The sequence below is a fragment of the Ambystoma mexicanum genome, chromosome 3p (assembly GCF_040938575.1).
Source record: "Ambystoma mexicanum isolate Mex_15411 chromosome 3p, UKY_AmexF1_1, whole genome shotgun sequence".
Taxonomy (NCBI): Eukaryota; Metazoa; Chordata; class Amphibia; order Caudata; family Ambystomatidae; genus Ambystoma; species Ambystoma mexicanum.
Window position 1 is genome coordinate 563,960,848 of NC_090925.1, and position 12,668 is coordinate 563,973,515.

General features: G+C 48.5%; 1 protein-coding gene across 6 annotated transcripts in view; it reads right to left on the reverse strand.

Annotated features, from left to right (window-relative positions):
• Positions 1–12,668, reverse strand: part of NCOA3 (nuclear receptor coactivator 3) — a 1,125,593-nt gene that overhangs the window by 585,164 nt on the left and 527,761 nt on the right. For all 6 annotated transcript variants that reach the window (XM_069651291.1, XM_069651290.1, XM_069651288.1 and 3 more), the window contains one exon: positions 592–766. In XM_069651291.1, coding sequence (XP_069507392.1) covers positions 592–766 — 175 coding nt within the window. The remainder of the gene's footprint in view (positions 1–591; positions 767–12,668) is intronic.

The following is a 12,668-nucleotide window of genomic DNA, read 5'->3' on the forward strand; positions in this document are numbered from 1 at the left end:
CTTGGGCGGGGGGGGGGGGTTGTGACGACACAACGTCCATGCACCCAGTGTTCCAGCGTACCCAGGAGTACTCCGATTTGGAGACTGGATATTAATGTGTCCAACGTTTGGTGGAGTGCAATCTCAAAGATCCAAGGCTTGGTGGGGGGGAGGGGGCTTATTGTTGGGGTTAACTGGTATCGCAAAGCCGTTGTTATAACCGAAATGCCCATCAAATTAAATGTTCAAACAAAATGGCAACATGTGTTGTCCAGGCATCTTCTCCAAACCTTTCCTCAACGCAAAAGACATTGCAGTTTTGTCCTGTTAAGCATTAAGGAGAAGCCAAATTTGTTAGTCATTCAGTCAAATACAAAACACAGCCCCAATTATGGTATGTTTTATTGCTTTAGATTGCACGTATTCTAGTATGCTGGATGAACCTACAAATAATGAGGGTAAGCACTGCAGAAATTCTGTGAACACTAAACATGGTGTTTGACACAATTACACAAGTTTTAACAAATGCAAAATTACAGATCCAGTTGTAGTTACAGAGAGCAACCCAATAGCATTGGTCCCACTAACTATTTATGAATCAAAACAAATTACCTGCAGATTTAGGCAAGTTCTTCAGGAAATCTTTGCGGTCTTCCTCCAACAGTATGCTGTACACACTGGTGTTCACCAAATCCTCTTGTTTGTACTGCAAATACTGGGTAACATTTTCAGAAACAAATACAATGGTCCCCTCTCGATTGACCACGAAAAGAAATCCATCCAAGGCCTGCACAAATAGAACAGTCATCAGTAAAGCAGATTTAACAAACACTACTGTTCTATAATTAAAAGCATTGCATGACCATCCTGAAGTCCTAGGCTTCCCCACTAATCACAACAATAGCCCTATTGTTTTTGGAGCTTGAATGACTGCATACCATTTATTTCGGAAATGCAAAAGTATTTCCATAAAGCAACAGCAAATAAACAGTTAAACAAATAACATACACAAAATTCCAATCCGATGACCATTAAAAGCAATAAGAAATGAGTCAAATGCCTATCAATTTCACCAAATATTTCCTCAGATTTAGGGCATTCTTCAAAAATTACAAAAGTTCCCAGCCCAAACACAGTGAACCAACCCATAAAAAATATAACAGCAGGAATGTACTGAGAGAACCCCTGAGCCAGCAAAAGTTGTTTTAGCCTGCCCCCTCTCAGTCTGGAAAAAGCCGTACAGAACAATAGAAAAATGGGACAAATACTCCCTACGAGCACTGCACAAAGGGGCACGATTGGTTTTCATAATTATCATTCCAAGCAGCCACCACTGTTCTCAGATACACAGTTAGAACATGCCCTTGTTATGAAGTTACGTTGGGAAGGATTCTCAGCCCATAACAGATACCCTTGGAGACCAGAGCCCGCAATGATCACATGCTTCCTGTTTGCGGGCTTCATGATCTCCAAGGACTCCCTTTTCTCCAAGGCATGCAAACCGACCCTCAGTTTCAAGGATCTAAGATCGCCAACAGCCGAAATATCCAATGAGTGAAAAAATGGGACTGCATTTGTTTCTGCCAAACTTTGCCTTCACATACCTCAACCATGGGATCTTCAGATAAGGATCCTTTGAATCCAAATCTATGATTAACTCGTGGATTAGTGCAGCATTACCCCAGAGTCTGTGCCAGTGGCAGACAGGCTGCACTGAGATGATGCCAATAAACCTGCAGCCCAACTCCAAATGGACACCAGCATTCAGGGCCGAGCGAGGGAGTTCCAATACCCTTGGAAAAAAACATTCTCTGCCACCTGAATAGAATTGACATTGCAATAGCCCTACAGCTCCATGCCATACCTTGTGACCAAGGCCGCTTTTCAAGTGCATATTTGTAGCGCCAAATCAACTGGTTTGGCCTTGAACATGCTCATCACTCTGGCCACACCCACTTTATAGTTTTTGGAGCTTAATTTATCCAAATCTCAGCTCTGGGTTGCTAGACCCTACAAACACAGTCCAAAGGACTAATCTGCGTGAGGGGGTGGGTCTGGAGGTGGGAGGGAAGGTGATCAGAAAGAGGGTGAGGGGTGGGAGCGGGGCCGCAAGAGGGGCTACAAAGGACCTGGGGGCCTCCACAAGTTGTCGGAAAAGGCAAAAAAAAGGGCAACACTCACCGTGCTTCTGCTGAACAAGTGTAGCCGGTGGGGATACACGGGTCGCTAGACCCTACGAACACGGTCCAGAGGACCAATCAGAGCGGGGTACGGGTCAGGAGGCGGGATGGAAGGGAATCAGGAAGAGGATGCGGGGTGGGAGCGGGGCCGCAAGAGTGGCTACAAAGGGTCTGGGGGCCTACAGAAGTTGTTGGAAAAGGCACAAAAAGGGCAACATTCACTGCGCTTCTGCTGAACAAATGAAGCCGGTGCAGATATATGTGTCGGCAGACACTACAAAAACAGTCCAGAGGACCAATCAGAGCGGAGGGGTGGGTCGGGATGTGGGAGGGAAGGGAATCATGAAGAGGGTGCGGGGTGGGAGAGGTGCCACAAGAGGGGCTACAAGGGCAAGGGGGCCTGCACAAGTTGTTTTAAAAGGAACAAAAAAGGGTACAACTCACCACGCTTCTGCTTAACAAATGAAGCCGGTGCAGATACAAAGGTCGGTAGACCCTACAAACACGGTCCAGAGGACCAATCAGAGCTGGGCGCAGGTCAGGAGGTGGGAGGGAAGGAAATCAGGAAGAGGGTGCCGGCTGGGAGCGGGGCAGCAAGAGGGGCTACAAAGGGCCTGGGGGCTTGCCCAAGTTGTTGGAAAAGGTACAAAAAGAGCAACAGTCTCTGCGCTTCTGCTGAACACGTGAAGCTGGTGCAGTTACACGGGTCGCTAGACCCTACAAAACTGGTCCAAAGGACCAATCAGCGCGAGGGGGCGGGTCGGGAGGCGGGAGGGAAGGGAATCAGGAAGAGGGTGCAGGGTGGGAGCGGGGCCGCAAGAGAGCCTACAAAGGGCCTGGGGGCCTCCACAAGTTGTTGGAAAAGGCAAAAAAAAGGGCACCATCACTGTGCTTCTGCTGAACAAGGGTAGTCGGTGCAGATACACGGGTCGCTAGACCCTACAAACACAGTCCAGAGGACCAATCAGAGCAGGGGAGCGGGTTGGGAGGGAAGGGAATCAGGAAGAGGATGCAGGGTCAGAGCGAGGTTGCAAGAGGGGCAACAAAGGGCCTGGGGGACTGCACAAGTTGTTGGAAAAGGCACAAAAAGAGCAACACTCACCACGCTGGAATTAAAAGGGACCCACCGGGGTATTCATTGCTAGAGCCTATGAGTGGTGAGCAACAAAGCACTACCCCTTTTTGCAGCCTATTCTCTCCCAACCCATGCTGAGACTTTGCCCTTTATGGATCCCTTAAGAGGAGTTTGTAGAAATACATATGCAGGAACAAGTCCACGAAGGATGGGCGACAAAGAAACGGAGCAAGCAAGTAATCACTGCATGCAAGGAATGGAGGAAAGACAAAGGCTGTAAGTGCAAATGCATTAACCTACCGGAGTGGTACTGAAAAGCAAGCTTCAAAAGGAGACTGAATTTAGGGAGCATAGTTTCAACCAGACAAGGTTCGCATGAGGACAGTCAACGGGCAGAACAATGGCTGTCACGGCTTCTAGGACTTCACTGAGCTGCAGTCTTGCAGCAAGGGGAATGGTTTGGGGGCAGAATTAAATGAGATATCCAGCCTAATCAATGCAAAATAAATGCAAGTTCATGGATGGGCAATCAATAGAATGGCAACAAGGAGCCTGGTAAGAGGCCTGCATTTGGGCTAGGCAACAAACCATATCTTGGGAGTTGAAGAACGGACATTAGTGCAGAGTAGAGTGAAGCTGGAGCAAAAGAAAGCAGAGAACACCTGGAGAAGCCAGAGAAAGCCAAGAGGCAGGTGCAGAGAAGACTGCACTCCTATGCTTCCAGCAGGCCTGAGTCAGGAGGTACTTCAAGTGCCTAGAAACAAGAACGAAGCCCAGGTGAAACAACCGGACAAGGCTAATAAGCCGGCAAGGGCGAAATCCCTCCAATTCTTCACTAACAATGTGAAAAAGGCACAGTTTTTCTCACAGGCGCAGAAGGGCACCAAATCACTTATAGCACATGCAGAGTGAGATCAGCACACCTTATCCCTATAGTGACCTGGGGCACTACAACAGACCAGGCACAATCCTCCTAATGTGTATTACGTATAGAGATCTTGGAGTTCTATTAGGTTTTGATACAGTACCGGCTCACCACCGCAGAAGTCTCAAAGTTCCTAGTGAAGGACTTGCGGAAACGAAGCAGATCACTATATACATGTGACAGTTATTTATACAAGCTGGGGAAGACCAGTATACCCAGTTAAGACCAAACATATTTGACCAATTCGGACAGTGCTGAAAGCCCAGTCGCAAGGAAGAAATCCCTTTAGTGCTGTGGAGAAAGCCCTTGCTCTCAGACGTTCATTTCAACATCCTCTGTTTTGTAAATAAAGTTTGTACATTTACCTCTGGAATCCTGTAATTTGTCAATCAATCACATCGCCCAACATTTCCCTCTTGTTGGGTTTATTATTGGCGACTTTAACTATCTTCTCCTAATGCAGGTACTTTTAGAATGTATGTAAATTGTGAGTTTAATCATCTGATCCCAAATAAGTGAGATTGTCCGAAATGCTCTAATCCCTAGATGTTCTAAGGATGTTTGTTGGCTTCTAATATTTGGCATATAGTTTGTTTTTCCTGTTAGTCTCTGATGTTTGGCTTACTTCCTGATTTGTATGCGCTTTTCTTCTATGATAAGTAAATGTTTGATGTGATGTTTGGTTTTATATTGTCTATATATGCTATCTATATTATTCTGCACTTTGTTTTAAATATGTTGTACATAGTTTTTCTCTTTCTTTCTTACATTATGCTATTCTTTAGTATTTCTTCATTTCTCACAAAATTTAAGTCTGAATTTGTAAAGTTTGACTAAACCAATTGCAAAATAAAAAAAATAAAAAACATCACCCAACATGGTTGCCCGGACGTGTTTGATCAGTAAGACATCCCGAAAATTAATTGGTGAAGCCCCACTTTTGTTTCACAAGTATGAAATACTGGGATGTAGTCCCGCACTCTCTCATCTCACCCAATGAAAAACAGATGTAATACTGAGATGAAGCCCTCTGGCTGTAAAACACCCAAATTTGGGGGCAGATGTTCCCAACAGGTGTCAGTCCCAGGCATGACAGTGAAAGTAGCAAAGGAGTATGCTGCAGTTTTCCCTGGGCAGCATGATTGGAATAGCAGGCCCTTGCTGGAGCATTGATCAGTAATTGAGGAGGTTGGATGACTGGTGCAGAGGACGAGGGCAGCGGGTAGGGGTGGCTGAAAGAAGTTGTCACCTGTATAAAATGAGTGAAGTACTGCTTCAGGCACAAGTAGTGTGACGTTATTACCTTTTTCATGAAGCCTATACCCCCTACTCCGGCTTTCATGGTAAGGAGCAAAGAGCAATTTTCTGCTATGCCAAAGTCTTTAGCATGGCTTGAATTGTGGGCAGAGAATAGGCACTGTGGTTAATGGGAGACAGGAAGCATAGTATATTGAGCTGTAGGATGCTAGGGTGGATCGTTAGTGAGTCTCCAACTTGAATACGCAATGGTCACTGCAGAACAATGTGAAAGCTTGACAATGGTGAACTGGCACATCTCGAAGAGGATCGCCGGACCAGAATTCACTTGACCGCAGAGAGCTACATTGCCCCCAAGCTATCTTCTGCCAGACTTCAAGACATGGTTTTTAAATTTCGTCTGCCATTGAAGGCTTGCCAATTATGGCATATTTTGAACTGGGAGAGAAGTGTTCATTAAAATAACCAGGGGAGCCATGTACAACTTAGAAAGTGAAGAGAGGTCCAGGGCATGACAAACCAACTCCAGGAATACCAAAAGAGCAAGTGTAAAACTATTTGGGCAATAAAGAACCCATGGCCTCAAAGAAATTAAAGTTATTCATCGTAGTGACTAGAGTACTGAGTTTCCATGGGGACGGTACAAGAACCTTTGTTAGCAAATAGAAGCTTCCCCTTCAAATTTAGTATAGTGTGCGGCCCTGGGTGTGGGAACGCCCCCCCCCACCCCACGCCCCGCCCTCCGGCGCTTCATCTCAGTCGGCCTTTTGACACATCGGACGCTTGTAAACCTGGCTGTATTGAATCTTAGCCCCTGGCACTAGCGGAGGAAGGCGGGCGAGACGAAAGGAGGAAAGGGTACTTCGGACTACAAGTACTCTAGTCACTATGGTGAGTAAGACATGCATTATTTACCGTAAAAGCATTTCTGGTGATTGTATCTGCTTAGATTCACATGCTGTGCATATGGTCCGACATCCAGTAGTAACCGCTGTGTATTGCATCTCGTCTTTTGGGGACCGAAAGGGGACGTCGGCATATGCGTGTCTGAAACACTATCCCTATCGTGACGTGTGTAGTACCCAAAATCCCTCATGCGCCGAGGTCCCTCCGATTGTATTTTTTCTGCCATGAGGGAGCCTAAGGCTATAGTGAGCGAGTACATGAAGAGAGAAAGTAGTAAGAAGTCTACGTTCCTTCCACCCCGAGCGGGGAGGCAGGGAGGGCGCATGTGAATCTAAGCAGATACAATCATCAGAAATGCTTTTACGGTAAGTAATGCATGTCTTCTGATGCTTGTTAATCTGCTTAGAATCACATGCTGTGCATAGACTAGCGAGCAGTACCCGGAGTTGGAGGTGGGTTGCGAGAAGGAACAGTAGAAAAAAGATGTCTTAGTACTGCTTGTCCCACCTGAGAATCAGACCTAGAACGAGTGTCTAGGCAATAGTGTTTTGTAAAGGTGTGTATAGAACTCCAGGTTGCCGCTTTGCAAATGGACTCTAGGGGAACCTTTGCAATGAATGCTATTGAGGCCCCAGTGCCTCGAGTATAATGTGCTTTAGGCTTGAAGGGCAGTTCTCTCTTTGCAAGAGTGTAACATAGTGTGATGCATTTGACAATCCACCTTGATATTGCTGATTTAGAGACAGGGTCCCCTTCTCTACCAGCTGCCACTGAAACAAAGAATTGTTTAGTTTTCCTCAGTGGTTTAGTTCTATCCATGTAGAACATGACTGCCCTGCGCACATCTAGTGTGTGAAGGCTTCTTTCGGCCATGTTAGTAGGTCTCTGGAAGAACGTGGGTAGTTCGATTGACTGGTTCACATGGAACTTCGAAATAAATTTCGGCGCAAATCTGGGATGTGTGTGCAGAACTACCTTATCTTTGTGGACTGTAACAATGGGGTCCAAAACCGAGAGGGCCTGTAGTTCGCTTACTCTTCTGATAGAAGTGATAGCTACTAGAAAGGCTGTCTTCTAAGTCAGGTGTTTCAGACTAGCTTTATGCGTAGGTTCAAAAGGGGGTCCCATGAGCCTAGTTAAAACCACATTTAAATCCCACCCAGGGGCTGGGTGAGTGATGGGGATACATTTTTTTAACCCCTTCCATAAAGGCTTTAATCGCAGGTATTTCCCACCACAACACCTTCTGCTGTGACGTGGTGTAGGCTGACAACGCCGCTAGGTGAACCTTTAAGGAACTGAAGGCTAACCCAGAGTCCAACAGATGGGTTAGATATAACACAATGTGTGAAGGCGAGCAATCGGTGGGATTGACGCCTTTGGAACTGCACCAGATGACAAAACGTTTCCATTTGCTGGCATAGCAAAAACGTGTGTTAGGCTGCTTTCTGGCCTCCCTCAGTATGTCCATGCATCTTTGAGGGAGTTGCAGATGTCCAAACTCTATGACCTCAGGAGCCAGGCTGCTAAATTCAGAGTTTGTGGGCATGGGTGCAGAGTCTCCCCCCTGTCCTGAGACAACATGTTGTACTGGCAGGTCAGCTTGACTGGTGGGGAGAGGGACACTTCCATGGGAGCCACCAGAATCATGGTGACTGGTTCCTGGTGCATCTTGTGTACTATCTTGTTCAGAAGGGGAGTCGGGGGGAAAAGCGTAGACAAATTTCCCCGACCAAGTTATCCAGAGACCGTTCCCTCTTGGATCGGTTCTGGGGGTACCTGGAGGCGTAATCTTGGCATTGGGCGTTCTCCTGAGTAGCGAACAGGTCGATCTCTGGAAACCCCCATTCTGCGAAGACGTTGGATACAATGTCATCGTGCAGTCACCATTCGTACTCTTGGCAGAGGAAAATCAATTTGTACGTCTGCCAGAAGATTGAGTTCCCCTGGAACATGTTGGGATATCAGGAACATCTTGTGTTTGAGAGCCCATATCCAGATGTTTTAGGACAGCTTGGATAGCCCTGGAGAGCGAGTGCCCTCCTATTTGTTCAGGTAATACATTGCTGTTGTGCTGTCGGTTAGGACCAGCACTGTCTTCCCTTGCAGTTGCTCCTGAAAGGCCTTCAATGCTTTAAACACTGCTAGTAGCTCCAGTAGTTTTTTATGGTTGGACGCTACCTGAAGGGATCACACTTTGTGCGCTGTCTGTTGAAGCAGGTGAGCCCCCCACCCTGTGAGAGATGCGTCTGTCGTGAGAGTGGCTTCCACTGCAGGGGTGGTGAAGGTTTTCCCCTTCAAGAGGTTCTCCCTCGACAACCACTGCAGAGAGAGAGAACGAGGGCTGGCGAGACAGCTAACAGATCTTCCCATTGTCCGCTGGCCTGACACCACTGGCTGTTGCGCCACTTTTGCATGGGACGCATGCGCAGCCACGCATGGGGGACCAAGTATATGCATGACGCCATCATCCCTAGCAAACGCATAGCTTTGCGTACCATCACCTCTCGACTGGCTACATACTGAGGAACCTGAGAGAGCATGTTCTGAAACCTCTCGCTGGAAGGGAAGACTAGACCATCTTCTGTATGAATTAGAGCCCCCAGGAACGGTTTTACTTGGCTGGGGACTAAGCTGGATTTCTTTTCGTTGATAGAAAATCCCAGGCTGAACAGTAGGTCTACTGTTTTTTGAGTGTTCGAAAAACAAACGTCCAACGAGTCCCTCGTGATGAGCCAATCGTCGAGGTAAGGGTAAACTGGAACTGAAAGTCTGCGCAGGTGTGCCGCTGCCACTGCCAGGACCTTGGTAAACACGCTTGTCGCCGAGGCTCTGCCGAAGGGGCATACCTTGAACTGTTAGTGTTTGTCCTGAATTACGAACCTTAGGAATTTTCTGTGTGCTGGCAGCATTGAAATATGAAAGTATGCATCTTTCATATCCAATGTTGTCATGAAGTCCCCCTGTTTTAGCAATGGGATCACCTCTTGCAGTGTTACCATGCAAAACTTCTAGGGCTTTATGAACTTGTTCGCTGGGCGCAGGTGTAGAACAGGACGCATGGTGAGATCCTTTTTGGGTACAAGGAAGTACACTGAATAGATACCCTCGTTTACCTGAAGAATCGGGACGGCTTCTATGGCGTCCTTTCCCAGCAGCGCTTCCACCTCTTGGATCAGGATCTGCAGATGTTCCGGTGAAAGGCGTCGATGTTTCGGCGGTCTGAACTGTGGAGGTTGGGCGAATTCCACACAATAACCGTGGGCGACCGTCTTTAAGACCCACTGGTCTGAAGTTATCCCCTCCCATGCCTGGAGGAAAGATGTTAATCACCCCCCCGACCGGGGAGACATGGGAGGGGACCTGGACTTAGTGGTCATTTCTGACCCGAAGTTGACGCTCCTTTGGATTTGGAGCCTCTGCCTCTATTCTTTCCGCGCATCTGACCCCTCTGGGGGTAGTAAGTGGGGCTTGAGTCTGACCCCTCTGGGGGTAGTAAGTGGGGCTTGCAGCAGGTTGACTTGAGTTGAAGTTGCCCGTGACAAAATAGTTTTGAGCGGCGCGGGCTTGTCCTCGAAAGGACCGGCGAGAATTACTGCCCCTCTGTGAAGAGGGTTTCTGGGAAATTTGGTGCAGCGACTTAATAGTCTTGTGCTCCTTCTTGGCTGTCTCCAACGCATCGTCTACCGCCTTCCCGAAGTGGTTGGCCTCTTCGATGGGTTTGTTGATAATGGATGCCTGGATCTCAGGCCTGAAGCCCGACATGCGCAGCCACGCGTGCCTCTTTAGGAGAGTACCCTGTGCGAGAGACCTGCCTGCTGTCTCTGCTGTGTCCAGGGTATTCTTTACCACATTCTGATTGGCAAGTTTGCCCTCCGAGACAATACCGAGAAGCTTGGCTCTGGTTGGTTCCGGAACCTCTTGAAGGCCTTCCTGGAGTAGGTTCCATTGGGCGTCGACATAGCTTGCCAGAAACATCGTGTTATTGGCAATCTGGACGGTATAGGCCGCCGCCGGCGTAACCCGTTTGCCTAAAGCATACAACCTTTAGGACTCCTTGTCCGGGGGTGACTCTCCTGTGGCAAGGGGAACCCCGGCTCTCTTGCGAGTGTTGGTCACCACCAGCGAGTCTGGGATTGCGTGTGCTTTGATATAAAGCGGGTCGGTGGGGGAGGGTCGGAAAAGTTTTTCGACCCTTGGGTTCACAGCCCTAGTCTGAGCGGGTGTGAGTAAAGAAGGGGCCAGCCGTCTCTTTAGAGAGCTCAAGAGAGGGATAGACTGGCTTGCCGGAGGCTTTTCATTAATAATGTCCTCCGCAAAATCTTGTTCGGACAAGGCTTCAAGTGTGTCAATTTTAAAGAATTCCACTGCTTTTTTCAACATGTTGTTGAAAGCCATTTGATCATCCACCTGGGAAGCTTGTCGAATCGGGGTGGATGGGGGAGAGTCGAGGCAGACGATAGAGTAGTGATCGTCCTGCTGGGTGTCCTCCCAGTTATCCGTTGCTCCTCGATCTTCCTCATAGTTGTCCAGAATAGAAGACTCCTCTTCTTCTGTATAGATGTCTGTATAGATGTGTCCATCTGGGCCTCTTCTTGATAGTCAACTTGGTGTTGGACATCTAGGTTTTGGAAATTTTGTGTTTGAGGGTTAGGGTCTACCCGAGCTTTTTTCGGTGGAGGTTGATCAGAAGCCCATAAAAACTGCTCCAGCCGATCCATACACCCCTCGGATTGCTCCATGGTCCACTTGGATGACCCAAATAGGAAGGAACCGTGTTCTCCGCCCTAAGGCGGGGAGATGAACTCCTCAGGGTGCTTGAGAGGGGTATCTGGCTTTCTTCGTAAGAGTCTTCGGTATAGTCTTCCAAATCCGTGGAAAGCTTTTCGGCGGATTGGCCCATAACTGTGGGCGGAACCGGTACTAGTCCCACCGCCGTAGCAATCCTTTTGATGTTCTTACAGATAGTCACCGAATCTTCGGGAGACAACGCCTCTGATGATGTGTCGGTAGTGAAAATGGCTTCCACGGCTCCAGAAGGGCCAGCAGATGGCTTCTCGGGTAGAGGCCTACTCGTAGTTTTCGGGCCTGTACGGGCCTTGGAAACCGTCAAAGTTGCTTGTTCTGAAACTTCGGCGCGTGTAGTTTGGGGAGTAGTGGCCTTGTTATGCCCAGTCGTCATGCGCTGCTGCGGATGCGGGGAAGGCTTTGGATCATACCGATCCGTGGGCGCCGCCAAAGTTTACGGCAGACCCGTTGGCGCTTTCGCCTTCGACGAAGTCGTCGAGGAGGGCGCTTGGGTTGTGTGCTTTGTGCAGTGCGATTGTACGCCCCTGTCACCGTGTGTGGTCCCTGTAGCAAGACTGAGTCGAGCTTGGAAGGGTCGGGGACAGGCGTGGCGGCCCTAGAATAGTACGCCTCAAGGTCTATAACGTCCGCGTTGGACGTTTGGTCATCCGATGTACCCCCGTCACTTTCGGCTGGTGTCGCGGGGAGGGAGGATCCACGTGTGACATTCCGTACGCGGCCCACCGCTTCAACCGGTGCTCCTTAAGGGTTTTAGGTCTAAGGAGTTTACACCCCGAACACTGCTTCTCGTCGTGCTCTAGGGGGGGGGGGGGGAGGGAGAGAGACAAGCGTTACAGGGCGTGTGCTCGTCTTTCCACGGATATCTGACCCTACACACAGGGCAGAATCTAAATGGAGTCCTTTCTATAGCAGAAGGGAAGGGTGACCAGACCAAAAAGGAAAGCAGTGGAAAAGAGGAAAGACATCATTTTAACAGTATGGCAAACCCCGAGCCCACTCTCCCTACAGTGTAGGCCGTCCAGAAGGCCCGACCATGTGGAAGTCTGAACGCCGAAGCATAGGCGCCGGAACACACAGCCGTAGACGATTTCCCCCGTAGTCTTCGTCGAAGATGTTCTTGATGGTCGAAGTGACTTAACGGGGATTAAAACGACAATTCGGTAAGAAACAATGTCTCATGAAGAGCTCCGCTATAGGGCGACCAGTTATCTGGGCGGAAAAAAATAATCTGAGGGACCTCGGCGCGTGAGGGATTTTGGGTACTACACATGTCACGATAGGGATAGTGTTTCAGACACGCCTATGCGGACGTCCCCTTTCGGTCCCCGAAAGACAAGATGCAATACTCTGCGGTTACCACTGGATGTCGGACCATATGCACAGCATATGATTCTAAGCAGATTAATAAGCATCAGAATCTTAATTACTCATACGTCCCGTCCCCTTTCCTCCATCTTTTTGGGCGATTCCACTTTAACAAGACAACTGGGTCGAGTCGCAACAACATGCCCCACAAATAGGAAAAATAAAAAAAGTT